Source organism: Pristis pectinata, chromosome 10 (genome assembly GCF_009764475.1).
Source record: "Pristis pectinata isolate sPriPec2 chromosome 10, sPriPec2.1.pri, whole genome shotgun sequence".
Classification (NCBI taxonomy): Eukaryota; Metazoa; Chordata; class Chondrichthyes; order Rhinopristiformes; family Pristidae; genus Pristis; species Pristis pectinata.
Genome location: NC_067414.1, coordinates 57,854,682 through 57,880,334, shown reverse-complemented (window position 1 = coordinate 57,880,334; position 25,653 = coordinate 57,854,682). Strand labels below are relative to the sequence as shown.

The 25,653-nt window shown below is 42.5% G+C and overlaps 1 protein-coding gene across 2 annotated transcripts in view; it reads left to right on the top strand.

Moving 5' to 3' along the window:
* Positions 1-25,653, top strand: part of gtf3c2 (general transcription factor IIIC, polypeptide 2, beta) — a 101,964-nt gene that overhangs the window by 8,038 nt on the left and 68,273 nt on the right. For both annotated transcript variants that reach the window (XM_052025312.1, XM_052025311.1), the window contains exons 2-5: positions 1,296-2,900; positions 11,856-12,204; positions 20,668-20,774; positions 24,148-24,225. In XM_052025312.1, the coding sequence (XP_051881272.1) occupies positions 1,363-2,900; positions 11,856-12,204; positions 20,668-20,774; positions 24,148-24,225 (2,072 nt within the window). In that variant the 5' untranslated portion in view covers positions 1,296-1,362. The remainder of the gene's footprint in view (positions 1-1,295; positions 2,901-11,855; positions 12,205-20,667; positions 20,775-24,147; positions 24,226-25,653) is intronic.

Genomic DNA, 25,653 nt, shown 5'->3' with positions numbered 1-25,653 from the left:
TGAGTGGAGCATAGGGCCACTGGATTCATAGAACCCCTTTGACAACTGCTGAATCTCTGTGACACCATCACACATCCCACCAAAAATTTCTCAAGCTGTTAACATGATTTGGTATAAGTGTATATAGAAGAAAACATTGTTAATAAACATTAAAAAATTAAATTCTTTTTATTTTGCGTAAAAACTCTTTTTAAAAAAAATGTCTCTAAAAAAACAATTAAAACGTTAAGACTTAAAACAAACAAATAATTAAAAAAGAACTTTCTTCTGACTGTTGATTTCTCCCATTCATTTGAATGGAACTGCTATGCCTGCATCTATTTAAACTGCTACGGGCTCAATGGGCAGACTTCCCAGTCTCGAGAACTGAGAAGCTTGCAGAACATTGTGCTGCTCTGTTAAACTCCACAAAGAGTTCACCAGTACAGCATGGCAAAAGATGCTACAGCTAATGCTGCAAACTAGAATTTGCAAGGAATACCTAAATTAGTCCCAGTATAAGTGCTGGCACTGACGTGGAAAGTCTGCCCCATTATCTTATAACATTATATTATGGGCACAAGAATCTAGATGTTCTCCCTACTTTTATTATTTTTATTTGTGTAGTTCATTACGCACTGCCGTATATGTAGAGAATTCTACCTTGTTGGCTTTATAGATGCAGGTTTAGATAGTAATCTTAAATGGCAAATGTTATGTTGTAATATATTTGTATTATTTATTAATGAGCTTTGTTCAGTCAGTTTTATGTATGACTTCCATGTGTGTTCATTTAATTGGTAATTAATACAATACAGTAGCCTCAAATGATGCCACGCCAATATAATCCTTGAGGAAAATGTGGGGTTGTAGGATGACTTCTAGGATTTTGGAGCAGTGGAAGTGTCATAAGTGAAATATGTGGGATATAGTACATTTAATGATTTGCATAGCTTCGCATTTTCTTTGATAATTTTAGGGGTCAGGGAGAAACCTTAACAATTCCTTTTAGTCCTTTCATGCTGTAGAAGTAATGGATTCAAACTGCCAGATAGCATCTCTTGAATTCTCAAATCATTGCTATTTTAAAACAGAAGTTTTTGATCATTGCTAAAATAAAAAAGCCAATGATAAGTACAATTCTCAAACTATGTGTGAATTTAATGCAGTTTGTTACCGCAAGCTCACTTTCAGTGTGAAAGTTGGAATTCAGACTTTGGGGTACAAAACCAACAATTAAAGCTGAAGTCGTTGTGCAATAATGCCACACATAATTGCAGAATTAAATTTTAATTTTTCCAATTTGTTTTTTTTAGATTTTAATGAAATTGCTGAGCCTGAGGTGATCAATTGCCCGAAGTGTACAAAGAGGAAAATACATTTATGGAACCAAATCTTCAGGAAACCTGTGAGGCTGATACAGAAGAAGCACAAAAAAAAGTTGCGTCCCTAGAAACTTCACAAAGTTCTACAGACAGCACTTCTCATGTGAATATCAATGGACTGGAACCTTCATCCAGTGCTTTTGAATTGGGGATCCCTGATGAGAACAGTATACATTTGGGAAAAAGCTGTATGGGTACTTCTGGTATTACAGAAAGAGGCTGCAAGCGCTTAAAAATAGCAGGCAATACAAATAAGGATACTTCGCCTGAACCTGAAATAACCAAATATGTTGCTAAATCATTGCTTGCTCTTAAGACATCAGTGCAGCCCCTCATGGGTGACGTAAAGCAAAGTCCACAAAAGGTCTCTGAAACCATTTTACAGCAAAGCAATAAACGAGAAAGATGCAAATCTGTACACCACTCTTTTGAACATGCTCATTCCACAATGGTTAAGGGTACTGTGATGCAAGCAGAAATCTCTTCAAATGATACCAATCTCCTATCTAAGACTCTACTGGTTTCACAGCAAGATACTTGTCAGACAGAAAGGCATTCAAGAAAAGGCCAGCTGACTGATCATTTAAAATGTTCTGCTGCGGACAAGAATAGTGCAGCTCAAAATGAATTGGAACTTGAATCTCATTTAACTCCTGAGACATTACCTTTACAACAAAATATTGGCAAAAAAAGGGGGAGATGCAAAAAAGCTCAAAGTAACCTGATGAGTAGTCCAGCAGTAGATCTCAGTAATCTTTCTACCAATGGTGGTTCCAGTGAAGTAGATTCAGTTCCAGGATTAGTTCCAGTGAAAATCCCCAAGAAACCAGGAAGAAAACCTAAAAGTGCCATGGTTGTACCTGTGAAAGAAATTCTCAGTCATAGTAACATTGAAAATGGAGGTGAGAGAGAAGTGGGAGGTCCTCAACAAGTGGAGATTATAAAGAAACAAAGAAGGAAACCCAAGAATGCAAAAGCAGTGCCTGTGGAAGAAGCAGTGCCTCAAACTCCATCAATAGAGAATTGTACAAGTATTGAGAATGGTGCTGACAATGAGATGGGAATGCATGAATTAATAAAGATCCCAAAGAAGCGAGGAAGAAAACCCAAGAATGTAAAAGCAGTGCCTGTTGAAGGAGTAAATCTGCAAATACCATCAACAGGGAGTTGTAATAATGCTGGGAGTGGAAGTGACAGTGAAATGGGAGTGACTCAACCAGTGAAGATCCCGAAAAAACGAGGAAGAAAACCTAAGAATGCAAAACCAGTATCTTCTGAAGGAGTTGTGCTGCAAATTCCATCAACAGACGTGTGCACTGATACTGAGAATGGCGAAGCCAGTGAGAGAAGAATGCCTGAACCAGTGAAGATTCCGAAGAAACGGGGAAGAAAGCCTAAAAGTGAAATGGTGGCCCCAGAAGAGAACACAGATACTCATGGACTATTGAAGCCAATTGTACAAAAATTATTGGAGCAAAGGGATGCAGGTGAAGAACTAGAAGCAAGTGGACGGCCAAAGAGAAGGGCAGCCAGAGCGTAAGGGAATCATATTTTTGGCTGTGCATGTGTGCTTGTATTGTTGTTCCTAGTGAGCATGGCTCCCTGCAAGGAGTGCTGAGTTTGAAAATTAAACTTTCAGTCTCGCCATGAACAATGTATTTATAATATTTATAAGGCAAATTAGAGTTTGCAACACTTGAATCAATTTACATTAAGTTCTAAATAACTACAGCGTATCTCTTGATCCCTTATGGCCCTGAGAGCATAGAAATAGTTCTGGGCCATTTGCTCACTCATACCTGCATGCCCATTCAGTAAGATCTTGGTGGATCTTTTACCTCAGTATCTCTTTCCTGCACAAACCATGTATCTCTTGATTCCCATAATATCTAAAAATCAGAAGGTTTCTTTCTTGAATATAGTCAGCAACTGAGCCTCCTCAGCCCTACTTGGTAGAACATTTGAAAGATTCATTACTATTTTGTGAAGAAATTTCTTCTGTCCTGAGTGGCTCAGTTTTTATTTTGAGACCATGACCCCTGCTCTGGACACCCAAGATAGGGAAATCTCAACTCCACATATATCTTGTCAAACCCCGTTAAGAATTTTGTATGTCAATTAGGTCACTCACTTACAGGACCTCTTCAGGTTACGGCAGGGTCCTGTTCCTGAGAAACAATAATAATCCAAACAGTTCACAAGTTGGAAATGTAGCTACGAAAAGAGTACCCGCATGGCAGAAGATGCTTGCAGCCCTGTAGCAGCTGGCAAATCCATCCCATCGGTCTCCCAAACACTGTACATAAGTCAGGCAATCGTAAGCTAGGGAGAACCTGTACTTACTTATTATGAAGAAGTAGGGAGCCTTCTGCCCATCAGGTCCATAGTGGCTCCCAGCAGAGCAATCCCATCAGTGCCATTCCCTATAGTATTTCTCTGTAGCCCTGTAACTTATTCTGTCTCGTGCCCATCAACTTCCCCTTAATTATTTTGCCATTTATCTACACTCAAGGGTAATTACAGTAGGCAATTAACTTGCTAGCACATCTTCGGGGTGTCGGAAGACTCAGGACCCAGTCATAGGTAGTATCTGCAGACTCCATACATATAGCACCTAAGGTCAGGATCAAACCCAGGTCCCTGGAGGTGTGAGACAGTGGCTCTAACTGCTGCACTGCCATGCACCCACTTTTTTTTTAGTTTTCTCTTTTTATTTGTGACCTCTAGCCTTTTTTGCTGAAATACTCTTAGATTTGTACTCTTATTCTTTGCTTACTTCACCTCCCATTCTTCTAAACTTCTGAGAGTATGGGCCTGGTCTGCTTAATTGATCTTTATCTGACAAATCCACTTCCCCAAAAAGTCTAATGAGAACGGTGAAGTTAGTGTTTTTTTTAGTTTTGACCCTCATCACCTATGGTTTGTATGAGAAGGATAAGACAGTAAAATTGAGTGCAAAATTTGCTGTCTGGTGGTCAGGATGTTGCTGAACCATAGTGGTTTACAATGGATGTCCATGCTCACTGTAGCCTACAAAATGATTCTTAATCTTTGATAGGAGCTGATGGTTGATTTCCTAATGTATTACAGAGAGAGGAGGAAGGGGAAGGCAAGTTATCTCGGGGTAGTGTTCAAAATAAAAGTACTTGAAACAAAAATTAGAATGGAATTGTTGACTTGCAGTCCTGTTTTGCAGAACCCTCACAAATTCATGTGAGGAGGAACCATTATAATGTTGAATACCTTAGTATAGTAAATTAATTTTTTCAATTTTGTTTGGAATTTTGCAAAGGTATGGGTATATTTAAAGGTTAGAGGTACATATTTTAAAATCTTTGCCGTCCCTCATTTTTATTATAGAAACTTCCTGCATCAGAACATTCGTTTGCATTTTGTTCTGCTCTCCATTTGCAGCAGCACCACTATTGATAAAGGAGATGGAGTTCCTTTCACTGCAGGCATTAAATCTCAAGAAATGGCTTTAACCTGCAACTGCTGGAGACATAAGTGGAGCAATAACTTAAATAGTTGCCACTTCTAAGCATGCTCAGTGCTTAGGACAGCAATGTGGTTTTCTAATTGCCAGTTTGTATGAATCAAGAGGGAGGTTAAGATGTTTCCATTTATGTGGTGGGTATCATATCCTCGGGATGTTCCAAAATGCTTTACAGCCAACAGAGTACTTTTGGAGTGTCGCTACTGCTGTAGAATAAGGAAAAAATTGTCATCTTGTACACAGTAATAAAATACATAGTGAGATAACCTGTTTCTCAGTTCTATTGTTTAATAGGCAAGTATCAATCAAAACATCTCAAGTACTGTACTGGAGTGCCAGCCTGGGTCAGGTCATTAAGTCTCTGCAGTAGTTATTGAACCCTGAATCTTCCCACTTGCTTGGCCCCTAGAGTGGCTAGAAATGGGTTGCTTTTGTGAATTATTTTCTTTTGTTCCTGTGCTATGTAACCTGCTTCAAAATACGAAAGTAGAAGTTGCCTTTATAACATCCATGTTTTTAAAAATTGTGCTTTGGTGCTTTTGATGTGGGCAATTTAAAGACATGAATGTTTAATGCATTCAACCTTAATATTAAAATGCTGAGGGTAGAAATTTCATACATGCTTGTTAAATATTCATTTGATGTTATTGACCATTTTTACAAATACAATTTCAACATATTATTTTTAATACATTCTTTTTCAGGGTGTGACCACTACTGGCTTGCCAGCATTTATTGTCCAGCTCTAATTTCACTGAACAAGTTTAAATTGCTATAGGTCTTATAAGAACTAGAACATAATAAATAGGAGCAGGAGTTGGCCTTTTAGGCACCTTGAGCCTCTTCTGCCATTCATAAAGATGATGGCTGATGTTGTATCTCAACAGCATTTTCCTACACTATTCCCAGATCCATCTATTCTGTTAAATACAGAAATTAATCATTTTGAATGAACTCAATGAGTCAGTAGTGAAGTTAGAATGGATACTGGAAATTGGCAAAATTGTGAACACCTGAGTAACAGAGAGAAGGATCACTTGTGTGCTCTACTTTTATTTTAATTGTTGAGTAAATGGACCAGGTAGCCTTGCTTTTCCTGGTCCAAACGACAATGTTAACAGAATTAATGTGATGTTTTTAAGTTTGATGTTTTATGGCTTCTTTGCATTAATTTGTGAAATAGTGTCATCCTAGGGGTTGTTTTGTACCTTAAAGGTAATAATTTGATTTGAAGCAGGTCCCACCACAATTGTCACCTTTTTAATTATTTGAAGTATTATCTTCCTTGTTGCATTTATTGGAACTCTCCACATCATATGCTTTCAAAAACTATTCTCAGTTGCTTGAAACTGGCTATAAAAGGTGCACACTGACAGTTTCACTCTGCCTATTTTCCAACACTTCATCTCTGACTCTGATACAGCCGAACTCAGTAACTCACTATGAAGGGATTACACATTCATATTATGCTACTGCACTGTTATACAGCATGAAAAACGGCCTTCAGCCCAACTCGTTCATGCCGACCAAGGTACCCACCTGAGCTAGTGCCATTTGCCTGTGTTTGTTCTATATCTCTATAAACTTTATCGATCCACGTACCTGTCCAAATGTCCCCTAAACGTTGTAATTGTTCCTGCTGGCAGATCGTTTCATGTACCTACCACCTTTTATATGAGAAACTTGCTCCTCAGGTCCCCTTTAAATCTTTCCCCTCCCACCTTAAACCAATGTCCTGTAGTTTTAGACTGCCTTACCCTAGGAAAAAGACCACAACTAAACACCTTATCTCTTGCCCTGATGATTTTATAAACCTCTACAAGGTCACCTGTCAACCTCCCTCAGTCTAGGGAAAACAGTCCCAGTCTATCCATCTCTTCTTATAACTCAAGCCCTCCAGTCCCAGCAACATCCTTGTGAATCTTTTCTGCACCTTAGCTAGCTAAATCACATCCTTCCTACAGTATGGTGATCAGAACTGCACACAATACTCCAGGTGTGGACTCACCAACGTCTTGTACAGCTGTAACATGACATCCCAACTATTGTACTCAGGGACCAGACCGATGAAAGCAAGCATTCTACGTGCCGTCACCACTGTGTCTGTGTCACTATGTACTTGTATCCCTAGATATCTCTGTTCTAGAACACTCCTCAGGGGCTTGCCATTCACTGTCTATGTCCTGCCCTGGTTTAACTTTCCAAAATTTGCACTTGTATAAGTTAAATTCCATTTGCTATTTCCTTTGCTCACTTTCCCAGTCGATCTACACCACCAATTTTGGTGTGTCCCACAAACTTGCTAACCATGCCACCTACATTCTCATCGGAATTGTTAATATATATGACAAACAACAGGAGACACTGCACACCATTGGTCACAGGCCTCCAATCTGAAAAACAACCCTCCACTACCATTCTCTGACTCCTTCCACCAAGCCAATTTTGTATCCAATTGGCAAGCTCATCCTGGATCCATATGATCTAACATTCTAGAGTAGCCAACCATGCAGGACCTTGTTCAAAGGCCTTGCTAAATTCCATGCAGACAACTTCTACCGCCCTGCCTTTGTCAATCCTCTTGGTCACCTCTTCAAAAAAAAACTAATCAAATTCATGAAACATGATTTCCCACACACAAAGCCATGCTGACTATCCCTAATCAGTCTTTGCTTTTCCAGATGCAGATAGATCCTGTCTCTCAGAATCCCTTCCAGAACTTTCCCACCACTGATCTTGGGCTCACCGGCCTGTAGTTCCCTGGCTTGTCCTTGCAGCCTTTCCTAAGTAAAGGCACAACATTAGCCACCTCCAGTCTTCTGGTATCTCAGCCAGGGCCCCAGCAATTTCTTCCCTTGCTTCCACAACGTACTAGCATAAACTTGGTCAGACCCTGGGGACTTATCAACCTTTATGTGCTTCAACACAACCAAAACCACCTCTTTCGTAATGTTGATGTGTTTCAGGACAACACTGTTCTCTCCCTTGTACTCCCTAGCTTCTATGACCACTTCCATGGTAAATACAGATGAGAAGTATTCATTTAAGACCTTGCCTATTTCCTGTGGCTTCACACACACTACTTTTATGCTTAAGGGGACCTATTTTCTCACGTTACCATTTTGCTCAACATACGTCTAGAATTTTATAGGATTCTCCTTTACCTTATCTGTCAAGGGTATTTCATGTTCCTTTTTTGCCTTCCTGATTTCCTTCTTAAGTGTACTCCTATATCCCTGGTACACCTCAAGCAATTCACTTCATCCTGACATATGCCTCCTTTTTCCTGACGAGAGCCTCAATATCCTTCAACAAGAGTTCACTAATCTTGCCAGACTTGCCCTTCACCTTAATGGGAACATGTTGGCCCTGAAATCTCCCTATCTCACTTATTAAAATAAAACACTTGCCAGACATTAATTTACCTAACAGCCTCTCCCAGTCGACCTTTACAAATTCCTTTCTAATGCCATCAAAATTAGCCTTGCCCCAATTTAGGACTTCAATTTGTGAACCAGTCTCATCCTTTTCCCAATATTTAAAAACTAATAGAATTATCGGCACTGGTCCTAAACTGCTCCCCACTGACATATCAGCTACTTGCCGGGCCACATTTCCTAAGAGGAGGTCAAGTGTTGCCTCCCCTCTAATAGGGCTATTTACATATTGCTTGAGAAAACTTTCTTGGACACATTTAATAAACTCCACCCCATCTAAGCTCTACGAACTATGGCAGTCCCAATCAATATGAGGGAAGTTAAAATCAGCTGCTATTACAACTTTATTATTCCCATATCTATCTGTGATCTCCCTATCTATTTAGAACATAGAACAGTACAGCACTGGACAGGCCATTTGGCCCACAATGTTGTGCCAATCTTGATCTTGACGTTAGAGGGAGGAAGTTTAAAGGTGACGTGACGGGCAAGTTTTTTTCAAAAAAAACAGAGTGGTAGGTGCTTGGAATGGGTTACCAGGGTAGTAGTGGAAGCAGGAGGTTTGGTGGAGTTTAAGAGGCTTTTAGATAGACTCATGAATATGGAGGGATAAGGATAATGCACAGGAGGAGGACATCTAGTATAATGGGGCAACCAGAACTGCACACAGTACACCAAGTGCAGCCTGACTAAAGTTTTATATAGCTGTAGCATGACTTCCTTACTCCTGTACTCAACACCCCTAACAATGAAGGCAAGCGTACCATACACCTTCTTTACCACCTTATCCACTTGTGTAGCCACTTTTAGTGATCTGTGGACCTGAACCCCAAGATCCCTCTGTACCTCAATGCTATTAAGGGGCCTACCATTAACTGTGTACTTTGTCCTTTCATTTGACCTTGCAAAATGCAACACCTCGTACTTGCCCGGATTAAACTCCATCTGCCACTTCTCTGCCCATATCTGTAACTGATCTATATCCCTCTCTATTCTTTGATAGTCCTTTACACTGTCCACAGTTCCACCAATCTTGGTGTCATCCACAAATTTGCTAATCCATCCATCTACATTTTCATCCAAATCATTGATATATATCACAAACAAGAGGTCTCAGCATGGATCCTTGTGAAACACCACTGGTCGTGGACCTACTGCCAGAATAACAACCTTCCACCTCTACTCTTTGTCTTCAGATTTCAGGGCCAACATGTTCCCATTAGAGCGAAGGGCAAGCCAGTTCCAAATCCAAACTTGCAATTCACCCTGGATCCCATGCATCTTTATCTTCTGAATAACCTTCATTGAGGGACCTTATCAAATGCCTTACTGAAGTCCATGTAAATAACGTCCACTGCCTTACCCTCATCAAGCTCCTTTGTCATCTCCTCAAAAAACTCAATCAAGTTTGTAAGGTATTACCTGCCCACACAAAGCCATGCTGACAGTCCCTAAGCAGGCCATGCCTTTCCAAATGTGCATAAATCCTATCCCTCAGTTTCCTCTCCAATAGCTTCCCTACCACTGACATGAGGCTCATTGGCCTATAATTATCTGGATTATCCCTATTTCCCTTCCTGAACAAAGACACAACATTTGCTACTCTCCAGTCCTCCAGGACCTCAGCTTTTGCTAGTGAAGACACAGAGAACCTTGTCAAAGCCCCAGCAATCTCCTCACTTGCTTCTTTCAATATTCTGGGATATATGCCATCAGGTCCTGGGGACTTATCCACCTTAATGCTTTTCAGAAGATCCAGCATTACCTCCTCCTTAATCTTTAAATGTCGCAGCACATTAGCATGCCCCACTCTGTTTTCACTAACCTCCAAATCCTTCATCTTGGTAAATACCAATGCAAAGTACTCATTTAACACCTCAGCCACTTGCTCTGACTCCAAGCACAAATTCCCTCCTTTATCCTTGAGTGGACCTACCCGCCCCTTAGTTATCCTCTTTTTCTTACTATAAGTATAACGTGCCTTCGGATTTTTCTTGATCCTGCTCACCAAGGCATTTCATGGCCCCTTTTGACCTTCCTAATCTCCTGCTTGAGCACTTTCCTGCTATCTTTATATTCCACAGGGCCCAGTCTGATTTTAGCTTCATAAACCTTACATATGCTTCCTTTTTCTTCCTGACTAAATTTACAACCTCTCAGGTCATCCAAGATTCCCTTGCGTTACCGTCCTTTTCTTTACTCCTTACCAGAACATGCCAATCCTGCACTCTGATTAGCTGGTTTTTAAACAACTCCCGCATATCACATGTGGACTTGTCCAACAGCAGCTGCTCCCAATCAATGTCTCTTAGCTCCTGTCTTACCCTGTCATAATTTGCCCTCCCCCAATTTAGTACCTTCCCGCAAGATCCAATTATATCATTCCTCATAACTATCTTAAAACATAATGAGTTGGGGTCACTGTTCCCAAAATGTTTACCCTCTATCAGGTCTGTCACCTGGCCTGGCTCATTTCCCAAAACTAGGTCCAGTATGTTTTCTCCTCTAATTGGACTCTCCACATACAGTTTCAAGAACCCCTCTTGGGTGCACTGAAGAAATCCTGCCCCATCTGAGCTTCTTGTATTAAGGAAGTTCCAGTCAATACTGGGGAAGTTAAAGTCCCACACTGTGACTACCCTGTTGTTTCTGCACCTTTCCATAATCTGTCTACATATCTGTTCCTCCACCTCTCAGTGGCTATTGGAGAGCCTGGAGTATAATCCCATCAGTGCAATTGCACCTATCCTATTTCTGAGCTCCACCCAAATTGCCTCTGTGGATGATCCCTCCAGTATGTCCTCCCTGAGTACTGCTGTGACATTCTCCCTTATCAGTAGTGCAACCCCTCCATCTCCTCTCTATCCCTTCTCTATCACATCTAAAACAACAAAACCCAGGAATGCTGAGATGCCAGTTCTGTCCCTCACACAACCAGGTCTCTGCAATGGTAACAACATTGTAATTCCATACACTGATCCAGGCTCCAAGTCCATCCTCCTTACCCTTAATACTTGTAGCGTTGAAATAAACACATTTCAGCCCATCATTCCCACCATCCCTGTTTATTCGCCTGTCCCTTGTTGTCCTTCCTTTCAGTCTTACTTGTCATACCTTTCTTGCTCTCAGCCCTACCATCTGTTGCCCTGCTGCTGTGGTTCCTGTCCCCCTGTCACTCTGATTTAAATTTACTCTAATTCCCACTGGCTAATAGTGAGGGGGTCTATAGTACAGTCCCATCAAGTGATCACCCCTTCTTATTGATCACTCGAAAACTGAGAACAAAGCCCCTAAAGAAAAAATCTATTTTCAGGCATGAGTCAACTGAAAAACAAGAGTGCCCAAATTCCTAAGCTGTCACCTTTAAATGTCATACCTTGGTTTATATTCAGTATAATTCTTCGGGCGGAGGAGTATTATTGGTTGTAGTTCCATTTGGCTGTTATGGTAGATAGGTTACATTTCATTATTTGAAGCAGCCTACTTTTGCTACTATTATAAACATATTTTCAGAACGTGGTTATGTTATACCTTCAGCTGCATTGTGTTTTCTTTCAGTGCCTTGCTTTACCTGCGTGAAATAGTTGAGGAGATAAAATCACCTTCTTATAAAGTTGATGACGTGACTGCCAGTACAAATAGTGAACCAGACCAATCTCAGCATAAGTCGCCATCTGAGCTTCAGTCCTCCCCTACACAAAGAAGAGGAAAGAGGAAGAAAAAATCCAGTGATGATGATGTCTTTGATGACTTGTCAGATGACAAAGATTTTGTGGTTTCTGATGGAGTAACTGATGATGAAGAAGAAGAACTTAGTGAAGTTGATGTACCTGGTGATATCTCTGAGTCTGATCTGGATGACCCTTACAATGAGGAATATCAAAAACCCAGAAAGGTTCCAACAAACGTAAGTTATTTTGCTTTACGATGCTTCTCTGCGTCATTTGCATGTAACCATTTCCTATGCAGTTATTGTCCGCTTTCTTCATGCAGAATCTTACAAAATTACCCTCATAGTCCCTGCACTTGTATTTTTAACTATTTTGGGACCATTGACAATTGCGAACTGAGATCTATAACAAATTTGGTAAGCAAAATGAGTGTGATTATGTTGATTTTAAGACTATCTGTTTGGCAAAAAGTGGGCAAGCAAGCATTTAAAATTGTTCTGGCACCCTGTGATTAATGTTCTACTTGTATTCTGCCATCTTCAAATTTAACCTACTTTTCTGAGGCAGTATCGCAGATATCCAGCTCATTTTGGCAGGTCCAACTTTATGATGCTGATTGGAGCCTAATGATTTCATTGATCTGTAGCGGTTGCTACCGCGGAATGAACACAAGACACTAGTCGTAGAGTTTCAGAACAGAACTGGTTTATTTTCCCGCCTTGCGCGGGCCTTTTAAGAGAGCCTGTTCCTGCCCACTCAAAACGGCAATGACGTATACGCCACGTCATCAAACCTTTCCCACGTGCGGGTACTCCCTGTCGCTCGGGGAAGACGAAGGCCCACCGCCATCTTGGGCCTCGCCGCTTCAACGACGCGCGACCCAAGCGCCGAGCTGGTTCACTTGCTCGGATGGTGAGTCGCTACACAACCCCCCCCCCCCCAGAACCGGCGATACGGTCCCCAAGGTCTGTGGGCTGTGTTAGCCGCCACTTAGGAGGTCAGCCTCTGCGTCGCGGTGCTGGAACCTCGACTGGTTGTTGTAGATCTACATGGGCCGGTTTGAGGCGGTCCGTCGTGAAGACCTGCTCCTTGCCCCCAATGTCTAAAATAAAGGTGGACCCATTATTCCTGATGACTCGGAATGACCCCTCATATGGTCGTTGCAACGGTGCCAGAGGTGTGCCCCTGCGAACGAAAACAAACCTACAGTCTCATAGTTCTTTGGGCTTACAGGACGGGGCTTGACCGTGCCGCGAAGTGGGAATCAGGGCCAAGTTGCCGAGTCTCTCACGCAGTCTTTGCAGGACTGCCGTGGGTTGTTCCCCTTGGTCCCGAAGGGAGGGTATGAAATCCCCTGGGACGACCAGGGGCACTCCGTACACGAGTTCAGCTGACGAAGCGTGGAGGTCTTCTTTAGGGGCAGTGCGTATGCTGAGCAGGACCCAAGGCAGTTCGTCGACCCAGTTAGGACCCTGCAGGCGGGCCATCAGGGCTGATTTCAGATGGCAGTGGAAACGTTCCACTAACCCATTTGATTGAGGGTGGTAGGCCGTGGTGGTGTGCAGCTGCATCCCCAGCATGTTCGCTAATGCAGACCAGAGGCTGGAGGTAAATTGGGTGCCTCTGTCTGAAGTGATGTGGGCTGGAACACCAAAACGTGAGATCCAAGTTGTGAGCAGCGCCTGGGCACAGGAATCAGTCGTGATGTCAGATAGAGGGGTTGCCTCTGGCCACCTCGTGAACCAGTCCACGATGGTAAGGAGGTACCGGGCCCCTCTTGAAACCGGCAGAGGGCCTACGAGGTCGACGTGGATGTGGTCGAACCTTCCATGGGTAAGCTCGAACTGCTGTGGTGGGACCTTGGTGTGTCGTTGGATTTTTGATGTCTGGCAGTGCTGACAAGTCCTGGCCCACTCCCTGACCTGTTTGCGCAGGCTATGCCAGATGAACTTGCTGGCGACCAGCCGGACAGTTGATCTGATGGACGGGTGCGCCAACCCATGTATCGAATCGAAAACACGTTTCCGCCAGGCTGCAGGAACTATAGGGCGGGGTTGACCTGTTGCGATGTCGCAAAGGAGGGTCTGCTGACCAGGACCAACTAAGAAGTCTTGGAGCTGCAGGCCCGAGATTGCGGTTTTGTAGCTGGGCAGTTCGTCATCGGCTTGCTGTGCGTCAGCCAGGGCCTTGTAGTCGATACCCAGGGACAGGCTGTGGATGGTCGGTCTGGAAAGTGTGTCAGCAACGACATTGTCCTTCCCGGAGACATGTTGGACATCCGTTGTGAATGCGGAAATGTAGGACAAATGTCTCTGCTGACGGGCTGACCAGGGATCAGAGGCTTTGGAGAAGGTGAAAGACAAAGGCTTATGGTCAGTGAAGGCGGTGAAAGGCCTGCCTTCCAAAAAGTACCGGAAATGCCGGACTGCCAGGTACAGCGCTAGAAGTTCCCGATCAAGAGCACTGTATTTCAGTTCGGGTGGTCTAAGGTGCCTGCTGAAAAATGCCAAGGGTTGCCAACTGCCTTCGATTAGTTGTTCCAGTACCCCACCAACCACGGTGTTGGATGCGTCCACCGTGAGGGCGGTTGGGACGTCTGTCCTAGGGTGTACAAGCATCGTGGCGTTTGCCAGGGCGTCCTTGGCCTTAACAAAGGCAGCCGCAGCCTCGTCGTTCCAGGCGATGTCCTTGCCCTTACCGGTCATCAGCGAGAACAAAGGGCACATGATACGGGCTGCTGCAGGGATGAACCGATGGTAAAAGTTGACCATCCCCAGGAATTCCTGTAGGCCTTTGACCGTGTTGGGGCAGGCAAAATGGCGGATAGCATCCACCTTGGCAGGTAGGGGTGTTGCTCCGTCACTGGTGATTCTGTGGCCGAGGAAATCGATAGAGTCAAGCCCGAATTGGCATTTGGCCGGGTTGATCGTGAGGCCGAAGTCACAGAGACGGGAATACAGTTGGCAGAGGTGGGAAAGGTGTTCTCGGTGGTCACGGCTGGCGATTAGTATGTCATCTAAGTAAATGAACACGAAGTCCAGGTCTCGGCCTACTGCGTCCATCAGCCGCTGGAATGTCTGCGCGGCGTTCTTAAGGCCGAACGGCATTCGAAGGAACTCGAAGAGGCCGAATGGGGTGATAATCGCAGTTTTGGGGACGTCATCCGGGTGGACCGGGATTTGGTGGTATCCCCGAACGAGGTCCACCTTGGAGAAGATGTGGGCCCCATGTAGGTTGGCTGCAAAGTCTTGGATGTGAGGGATGGGGTAGCAGTCTGGGGTGGTGGCGTCATTCAGCCTGCGGTAGTTGCCGCAGGGCCTCCACCCGCCGGTGGTTTTGGGGACCATGTGGTTTTGGAGGCCCAGGGGCTATCTGACCTGCGAACAATTCCCAGCTCCTCCATGCGACAGAACTCTTCCTTTGCCAGGCAGAGCTTGTCTGGAGGTAGTCGTCGTGCTCGGGCATGAAGTGGTGGCCCTGTGGTAATGATGTGGTGTTGCACCCCGTGTTTGGGCATAGAATTCGTAAACTGAGGTGCCAAAACTGATGGGAATTCAGCTAGGAGCTTGGTGAACTCGTTGCCGGACAGGAAAATGGAGTCCAAGCGCGGGGCTGGTTGGCTGGTTTCTCCCGGGGTTCTGGAGTGGACTAGCCGTTTCCCCCACAGGTTGACGAACAGGTTGTGGGCCCGAAGGAAATCGGCTCCTAGGAGTGGTCGGGTGACGATGGCAAGGGTGAAGGTCCAGGTGAAACGGCTGCCGCTGAATTGTAACTGAAGTGTACGGGTACCGAAAGTCCATATCGTTGTGCCGTTTGCGGCATTGAGTACCGGACCTTGCTGCCTGTTATGAGTGTCACGGCTGGTCGGGGGCAAAATACTGACCTCTGCTCCAGTATCGACGAGGAAACGCCTCCCGGACTGCTTGTCCCGAATGAATAGGAGGCTTTGTCGGTGGCCAGCCGCCGTAGCTATTAGCGGCGGCTGGCGCTGGCATTTCCCTGACTTGCAGGGTGGGCGGCATCGACGGGCCTCCGCACCCCACCTCTGATGGTAGAAACACAGCTGGTTGCCATTGTCGTTGTCTGTGTTTCTGGGGTGTGGTCGTCCGGTTGCTGGGACTGGTTTAGGTGGGCGTTGGGCTCGCGGCCTGGCGATTTGGCTGACGGACGAACCGCGCTCGCGTTTGGCCTTCCACAGGACGTCTGCCCGGGCAGCCACCTCACGCGGGTTGCTGAAATCAGCGTTGGCCAACAGCAGGTGAACGTCATCGGGTAGTTGTTTGAGGAAGGCCTGTTCGAACATTAGGCAGGGCTTGTGTCCCTCGGCCAATGCCAGCATCTCATTCATTAGGGTGGATGGGGATCTGTCCCCCGGGCCATTGAGATGAAGCAGGCGGGTGGCGCGCTCACAATGGGGGAGGCCGAAGGTCTGAATCAGAAGGTCTTTGAAAGCCGGGATGAAGTCACTAACCTGGGCGGCTGTCTCCAGGTCCAGAGAGCTGACCACATGGTAGTACTTTGTGGAGTCGGAGGTGATCCGCCGGAGGTGGAATTGTGCTTCAGCCTGGTGAAACCAGACGCTGGGACGAAGCGTCCAAATGGTGGGCAGCTTGAGTGCCACTGCATTGGATGCTGCGTTGTCGTCCATTGTGCAGGTCCAAAATCCGTTTGGACCGTCGGGGTCACCAATGTAGCGGTTGCTACCGCGGAATGAACACAAGACAATAGTCGTAGAGTTTCAGAACAGAACTGGTTTATTTTCCCGCTTTGCACGGGCCTTTTAAGAGAGCCTGTTCCTGCCCACTCAAAATGGCAATGACGTATACGCCACGTCATCAAACCTTTCCCGCGCGTGGGTACTCCCTGTTGCTCGGGGAAGACGAAGGCCCACCGCCATCTTGGGCCTCGCCGCTTCAATGACGCACGACTCGACCGCCGAGCCGGTTCGCTTGCTCGGACGGTGAGTCGCTACAGATCCCTGTTAAATATTTGTATCCGGCCTACGTAGTGGAAACTGTGTGAATTTTCTATCGAGAGAAAATAACAGAACAAAGATTTTTCTTACTATTCCTGGTGGTAAATTTGCTCAGCTTAAGATTTATTTTGTATAGGACAAGGAGGGTTAGGATGTAACTTTTAAGTTCTGGGGAGAACATTTAGGGTTGCCTTGGCTGAAATACTACCCTAGCTCATTGGATAATTCCCATTTGTATGGGCAGCTAATTAATCTTGCGCAGATCAAGGCTGAGAGCTGAAATTGCCTGCGCCTAAATTATTTGGGTCAGGGGAGGAATTGCCCCCATTTATCTGCATTGCATGCTGGGCTATGATTGAAACTATTGTCTCCAAGTCAGATGAGATTAACAATTTTTTTAGGGATTGATTTCCTTTGTGTCATTTAAAAATGAGTATATTCAGATGTTCCTTTTTTTTTCCTATTCCCTTTCAAACTCAGGATATATTGATAGAAATCAGTGTTTTTCACATTTTACAGTTGTACATTTTTTTCTGGAAGCTCTCCAACTTAACTCCACTTCAGTAGGCACCAGAGCCACAGAGACGTATCTGGCTTGAATTAAAAGCTGGGGGCCATGCTGCATTAACCTTCGGAAATTCTTTTTGGAAATTTCGTGGCTGAAAGTTTTTAAGTTATGATCTAGTTGGATGTTTATGTTTAAGAAATGTGAACAAATCAATAGCAGGTTAACTGAATATAAAGCTGCACTATTAATGATGGATTTGGAAAGGATTTTTTGAGCTTGGGGCAGTATCTACAACAGTAATTTGCACTTATATAATGCCTTTAATGTAGAAAAACATCTCAAAGCTATTTGCAAATTAATACAACCCGTCCCCGGGTAATGAATGGGTTCCATTTCTACAGATGTTAATTTTCTCTATAAGTTGGAAAATACAGAAAAATCACTCGATGTGGTAACCATACCTCCACAATATTGTAATGAATGGCATCAAAAGCACAAGATTGAGAAGAAAGAACAATTATTAAAGGTGGAAAGAATGGGGAATCTAGTTTTGCCATTCATAGGAAAGAACGTATGTATGTATGTGGGACTTTTGAATTTAATAAATTATGGGAGCTCATTCGTATGTAGGGGTGTCCATAAGTCAGGGGTTTATAACCTGGGAATGGCCTGTAATCTAAAAATGAGAGTGAATCCCAAAAGGAGTTACTGGGACAGTCAACCAAAAGCTTGGTCAGTGAGATGGATTTGAAGGAGGATTTTAATTGTGCAGAAGCTGAATAGACTTAGAGAAGAAATTCTGGAACTTAGGACATCAGTTGCTGAAGGCCTGATTTCTCAACACTTGGGATAAAGAGAGGATGGTTGTACAAGAGGCTTGAAAAAGAACAAAGTTTAGTGGTGGTTGATCAGCTGATAGATTTTATTTTCCCATTTTTGGGATCTAGGCATTGCTAGTAAGGCCAGTGTTTATTTCCCATTGACAAGAAAGTGGTGAGTTGCCTTCTTAAACCATTGCAATCTTTCTGGTGAAGGCACTTTCACAAAGCTGTTAGGTACAGAGTTACAGAAGTTAGACGCAATGACAGTGGAGGACTAGCAATATATTTTCAAGTCATGTTGGTCTGTGACTTGGAGAAGAACCTGCAGGTGGTGATGTTCCTATGCACCTGCAATTTTGTCCCAAATAATGACAGCCTTTTGGGAGTTGTTGAAGCTACGTTCACCCAGATAAGTGGATAACATCCATCACATTCCAGACTTTTGCTTGTTGATGGTAGCTTAAGGTGTCAGACTATGAGTCATTTGCTGCAGGATACCCAGCCTCTGTCCTGCACTTGTCAGCACAATAGTTACGTGGCAGGACCAGTTGATCATTTGATCATTGGTGACTCTCAGAATATTGAAGGTGGGGAACTCAACAACAGTAATGCCATTGAATATCAGCTCTAGGTGGTTAGACTCTTTTATGTTGAAAATGCACATAAAAGTTTCCCAGCACTTTGCGGCGCAGTTGTTACTAATGGATTATCTGCCATCATTGTAAAGTTCTGACCAAGAAGGTAACTAGGTAATTCAGTTAAAATGCCCTTCTGAGATTAGTGAGAATATGGAGCTTGGTACTACAGAGAGCAGTTGAATAGTGTAGATGTACTTAAGGGGGAAGTAAATGAATTTTGAGGACAAAGAGTTATACTGACAGATGAGGATCAAATATTTATTCATTTCCCTTTTTGAAGGATATTGTCTATTTTGGTAGTGATGTGCATTGAAGTCTATTTTCCAGTAATCTTTGTAGGAAAAGCATTATATAATCTTCATCTTTGGTCAAGCATGGAGAAATATATAAAGAAGACAAAAACTACATAGTGCACAAGACTGCCTTAAATATGGTGTAGAACTGAGTAACTCCAGAGGGCATAAAATTGAACTATATTGTGTGTGACCTGGTGCATGGGTGTATCAGACCAAGTATTGGTACCAGGTTTCTCACCATGAGGGAAATTAGTGACTATTTTTTAGCAGCTTACGGTAAGTACTTTTTTCTCCCCAGTGTTAGCCTGGAAACTTCCAGATATAAGGAATTCAATTTGCCTTAATGACGTTAAAGCAATCTGGACTGCTAATCAGACAATATTAATTTTGAACTCACTATTTCTGTTTGGACAGAATCACAAAGATGCTTTTGCTTTGAGCAATGTTTTCTTGATATTTTAGTAAAGCCAAATGATTTATCACTGTTGCCACAGTGCCATAACTCAAGACCAGTTTCTTTTTTTGCTGATTTGTATCATTATTTTGGTGGGTCATTGCTGCTCCCAATGATTAAATAATTGTTTGATATCATTTTGAGATTGTTCTGATTGTTCTTTGATTTATTAATCTAGAAGAATCATCTGCAATAAAACAATTCATATTGGGGTGGTGAGGAGGGGCCATGCAATCTTCATTACTCTAATGCCTAACAAATAGATATCAGGCTTAACTGTTGTCTTTAACCTTGTCTGGAGCTGCTGAGCAGCTTTACGCAAGGTGTTGATGAGCTCCAAATTCAGATTATTGTTTGGACTCCTTGGAATTTAAGGACAAAGTTATCTTGACTTTGTTATCCATCGTCAACAGCAGGTCAGCTATGTCGTGATCTGGTTCATAACAGAGTTCTGTTCATTTTTGCCCATAGTACATGAATTGATAACTCAAATACGTATGTGTGGGGGTTTGATGATAAAAGATGTACAGATCCATTTGGTATGCATGCAGTGCTAATGTGATGCAATTGCGTAATTCGCATTGAACAAATATTGAATTACTTCTGCATCATGTCAAACTTTCTGACTCTTCACTGACCACAATGTGTCCTTTTAAAAAATGACCCAAAGTCAAAATTTCCAATACAATATAATATCAATGCAACATGCCTGCACCATGCTAAGTGGAGACACAAGAGAGACTGCAGATGCTGGAAATCTGGAGCAACACATACAAAATGTTGGAGGAACTCAGCAACATCGACTGTTCATTTCCCTCCAATAGATGCTACCTGTCCTGCTGAGTTCCTCCAGCATTTTGTGCGTGTTGCACCATGCTAAGGATAGGCCAGGGAAATGTTTTGGGTCTATTTAAAAATTGATGATTTTTAAACTGGTTTCACTTGGCTTGAACTAAATTTAATTGAATGGCATGATTATAAAGAAATAACTATTATTTTGTTTTCAGAAGCAATCTCGCAATGCAAAACGGCGATTATATGGAAATTTCGCAAATGGCCTACCTAACAATATAATGGTACCAGTATGGGAAGCCACAACAATTACAATAAAGCAGTAAGTCTCAGAATTTCCTTTTCGGTGAGAAAAATAAACCTGGAACAAAATTGTTTTAATGTAGTCAATTTTGTGATTACATGTTGTATTTAAAAGTTAGTTTACATTATATATAGCAGGGGTGCCCAAACTTTTTTGCTTCAGATTGGAGCAGAAGACCATGGGTTGAAATTGTTATTGGCTCTGCTGTGTGTGTGAGACATCCTGGAACTTGAAGGCTGCTGGCCATATATTAGAACCAGGGTTAGATTGTATGTGTCTTGAAGGACATCTACAGTAGAGTGGTTGTGGTTGGGACCAAGGATAAGTAAAAATCTGTAGAAGAATCTATATGCTGGACTTCAGAGTGACTGATCAGATTAGGCTGGTCCCCTTTCATTTGTGTAGAAGTAGGCTGTGCCTGCCTTGTGAAGGCCTTCATCTATCTGAATTGTTCCAGTCATCTGTGGCCACATAAGCACAAAGGAATTTCCCACAATTCCTAAATATGCGGATGATATCAAATTGGGTAGAGATAGGAATGCACCAAGTTAGAAGAGGACATTAATAAACTTCATGTAACAGGCAAGTAATTGCGATGTAGCACCTTTTGGTAGGAAGAATGGAAATGTCAGTTATTATTTGGAATTGCAGTTCTGGTTACCATATTATAATAAGGATATAGAAGAACTGGAGGGTGTGCAGAGAAAGTTTGCAGAGATATGACGGTGTACATTTCAGGAAAAGATGAACAGGTTCTCCTCAGAAAATAAAGATGAGGGGTATCTAATTGAGACCTTTAAAATGTTTTGATAAAATAGATAGTGAGAAAATGTTTCCACGTGGGGGAAGAACATTGCTAGAGGTCATCAATGTCAGGTTGTCACCAAGAAATAGGGAATTTGGTTGGGAGAAAATTCTTTACCCAAGGATTGGTGGGCAAGTATGTGAGGGAGAAGGGAATAGAGGATTATGCTGCTAGATTTAGACGAAGAAAGACAGGAGGAAGCTTAAGTAGGGCATAAACACTATGTGGACCAATTAGGCCAAACACCCTATTTCTGTGATGTTCGACAATCCGCTATCTGATTGTTCAGAAGTCCCAATGGTTTTGTGTCAGACTCACTGGATGCTGATTCCCACACTCTCCAACACACTAGTGCCCCTCTTCCTATGCTCCCTCTAACTAACCAAGGGCCTGGTTCCTGTGCTCCGCTGAAATGTACCAGGTTAAGTGGAAAATCTATTGTACTACTGTATTGTGTAATATTGTTTAAAAAAAACTGAATTAAAAGAGTGTTAGGAAAACATCCAATAGTTTGGAAAATCTGCCAGTCTGGCACCACTAAAGCCCAAAGTGTGCTAGATTAACAGAGTTTTGCGGTATACTCTTTGTATGTAAATTGATGTAAAAATTTGCCATTTCATGTCACTTCACATACCCAGATGACTCTGCCCATATGTATCATATACGTGTAGGCTCCAGAACTAATTTTGAGACCTACATAATCTGAGTAATAAATGCTCAATTGGGTTGTGTTGCATATGAGAATTTATGCCAATATAACACTGCATTTTTTATACTCCTCATAAATATAGATAAAATAAGTGATAGCATGGAATATTCACGAGCTGAATGACGTAGAAGCATTTGTTTCTCATCTTTGTCATGTATAGTTTTGCCTATTATAGTAAAAGCTCTGTTATTCGGCACATATAATCAAATGTGCCTGTTAACTTGATGCTCACCAACTGCTCCCTCAGCATTATCCCAGTATCAGTCTGGTCTTTCCTATTGATTTCCCAGAAGTGCCAGATAACTGAACTTATGTAATTAATCCAGACGAAAAAAAATATTGCTTTTTGAGATTATAGAGATGAGGTTGAGAGAGGTTGCAGTGGGATTTGAGGACCAGCATAGGAATTTTAAATAATATGTTTGGGTTGGATCTTCCAGTATAGGTCAAAACGAAGATGTATCAGTGGTGGTGTAGTGAGTTAAAGATGAGGCAGGGAGTGGGAAATAAGTGGTTTTGATAATGAATAGGATATGAAGTTTGACTTGCATTTAGGAAAGTTGAACGTGGTTGGGCATTGGTTTATTCAGTGGCAGAGAGAGAGAAATATTTGGCCAAAGGCAGAGCTTATCTCCTGAATAATTCTGTTTAAGTATAAGCACAATAAGTGAGCAATCTGGTAATGACCTGGGCAGCTCTGAATGCTGCCTTTTTCATGGAGCAGATCCCAAGGCACAATTTTTTCCCCAGGAAACTGTTGCCAGATGATCAGCCAGGTGCAGTGCAATGCCTTTCTGATTTTAACAGGTCCCAACCACAGAAATATTTCGAAAGCTGGTTAAGCCCCTAACCTTTGACTGCTTTCTCTCTCTCCCTCATAGACTTGTGCTGGGCAAATTTACCAGGTTAAGTGCTGGGAAATATGAACAGGTTTACAGTTTCCCACTGACTCCTTAGATTTGTGCAGCATTGGAGTGCATTTCTCCACTTAGTTGAGCAGGTATTCTGGACTTCTGCTTTCACTTAGGAGTCCTAAACTTCCCAGTTATGTAGGTAAAAAAATAAATAGTTCTGAGCAGGACTACTGACTTGTACATGTAGAACCAAAGCAATTTATGAAGCAAGTGACAGAGGGAGGGAGAGGGTGAGAGAATTGTGTGTTGTAGCCATAAATGGAACCTTTTGTACAATGTAACCGAGGGAGGTAAATAACCAAAGGAAAAGGAGAAGGCCAGGAATAAAACTTGGGTATACTTTTGGACTGGAGCAATTAAATATGGGGCAATATTTGAAGGCATCCAGAGATGAGAAGGCAGGTGATGGGAGTTTTGAAAGAACAGGTAAGAGTGTGTGTTGCACGTGTACATTGATGAAAACTGGGGACAGGAGAGACTCTTATGAGTTGCTGAAGGCTAGTTAGAATAAAGGGAATAAGCTGTGATGTGATGAGAGGCAGAAAAGGATTGGGTAAAGAAGAGCAAAAAGCTGCAGATGCCAGAAATCCAGAATTTTAACAGAAAATGCTGGAAATACTCAGGTGAAGCAGCATCTGTAGAGAGAGAAGCGGAATTAAATTTTCAGACCAATGACCTTTCAACAGAACTTTCATAACTTGGATAAAATTTCTGATGAAAGATCATTGACCTGAAACATTAACTCTATTTCCTTCTGCACAGATGCTGGCTGACCTGCTGAGTGTTTTCAGTATTCTCTCTTAATTTCAGGTGATGAGAAAAGTTGGTTGAGCTAGTTAAGCAGGTAGCCTAAATGTTGGAAATATTTAAATCCTTCGGCTACCTAATTTTCTTTTATTGCTAATTTATAATAAAAGAAAGTAATTGAACTAAAAATACTTTTTTTTTCCATTTTGTTCATAGTCGAGAGGAGCATCACTCCCCTTGGGTATTTCCAGATTGGATTCCTTCATCACAGGACTGGAGTTTTCTTTCTCAAAGGTAAGAGCCGATCGACTTTTTACCTGGAGTTTCTTGTCTGTAAGATGGCTATCAAATCAGAGTGGGATTTGCACTGAAAACCGTTGCTGTTTAGTTAAGAAATAATAGTAATTTGTTTATGTATTTTTCTCTATACACTTAAATTCTTTGTGAGTTGCAATATTTGATTTAGAAATGTATTGGGAAGTTCCATATCCCTTCCAAAGCCAACATATAAATTTCCAAGGTTTGGTGTCTGAAACTGAATCATCAAATGGGATTTGACTAGGCACTGTATAATTCAAGCATCACTATTTGTCAGTTTCAATCCCTCTGAGATAATTGTGCATTTTGGCACAAGAGCTAAGATGTATTCATGGGAACTTCAGTTGCTTGTCCTGACATATTTTCCAGATTGAGGGAGATTACCTTAAAAAAAAGATGTGCAAAAATATAATTGTGCTTGGATTAATTTCTGCAAGGGTCTTACAATCACTGTCTGTGTCGAGGAATGCCTGGTCTCATCTGATAAATCATATGTTCTTAGAGAATTGGCACATGCACTGGCTTTTTCTGTCCCAAACCCATCCTTCTCCTACATCATTGGACTTAAATGGCTGAGCTTCACTTCACAGCTTATAAGGCATCATGGCCTTGCTTTGAAGATTCTAACACCAAGTGTGTATCACGCCTTGTATAACTAATGACCTTTCAGCTGCAATTCTATTGCGGTTACTATAAAGTCCACGAGAAGGGCAACAGAATTTTAGTTTCCATGTATAAATTCACTATTTCACACGTCTTCATTGGTAAGTTTGAGATTCAACATGGGATATATAGATAAATGCTGACAAGAGCACCATTTCTATCATAACAATAAAAAACTCAGTTATGCAAATTGGGGAGTGCTCATCTCTATTAAAAACAAGTTGTATCTTGTAAATTCTCAAATTGAAATTGCTGCAGCTATCCACAAGAGGGCAAAAGGAAGGATTAATCAAACAATTCATTCTTGAATTGGTTGATGCCAGAATCCAGAAGCTACAAAAGTCAAGAAAAACTGAATAAGTTGGGGCAGATTATGTGATTCCTGTGGACAATACCACACACTGATTTCAATCCCCTTCCCCCACCCCCATCCCCTACATGGACAATGCCGTCCATAAGAACATTTAAGCAAGAATAGGCCATTTAGACCCTCATGCCATTCAGTAAGATTCTGGCTGATCTTTTACTTCAGTGCCACTTTCTTGCACTAATCCCATTTCCTTTGATTCCCTTAATATCCAAAAATCTATTGATCCCAGTGTTTGAGCCTCCAGGGGTAGATTCAATATTGGAAGAAACTTTTTCTCATCTCAATCATCAATGGCTGATCACTTATTTTAAGGTTCTAGGCATCCCAGCTATGGGAACATTATTTCTGCAACTACCCTGTCAAACTGCATA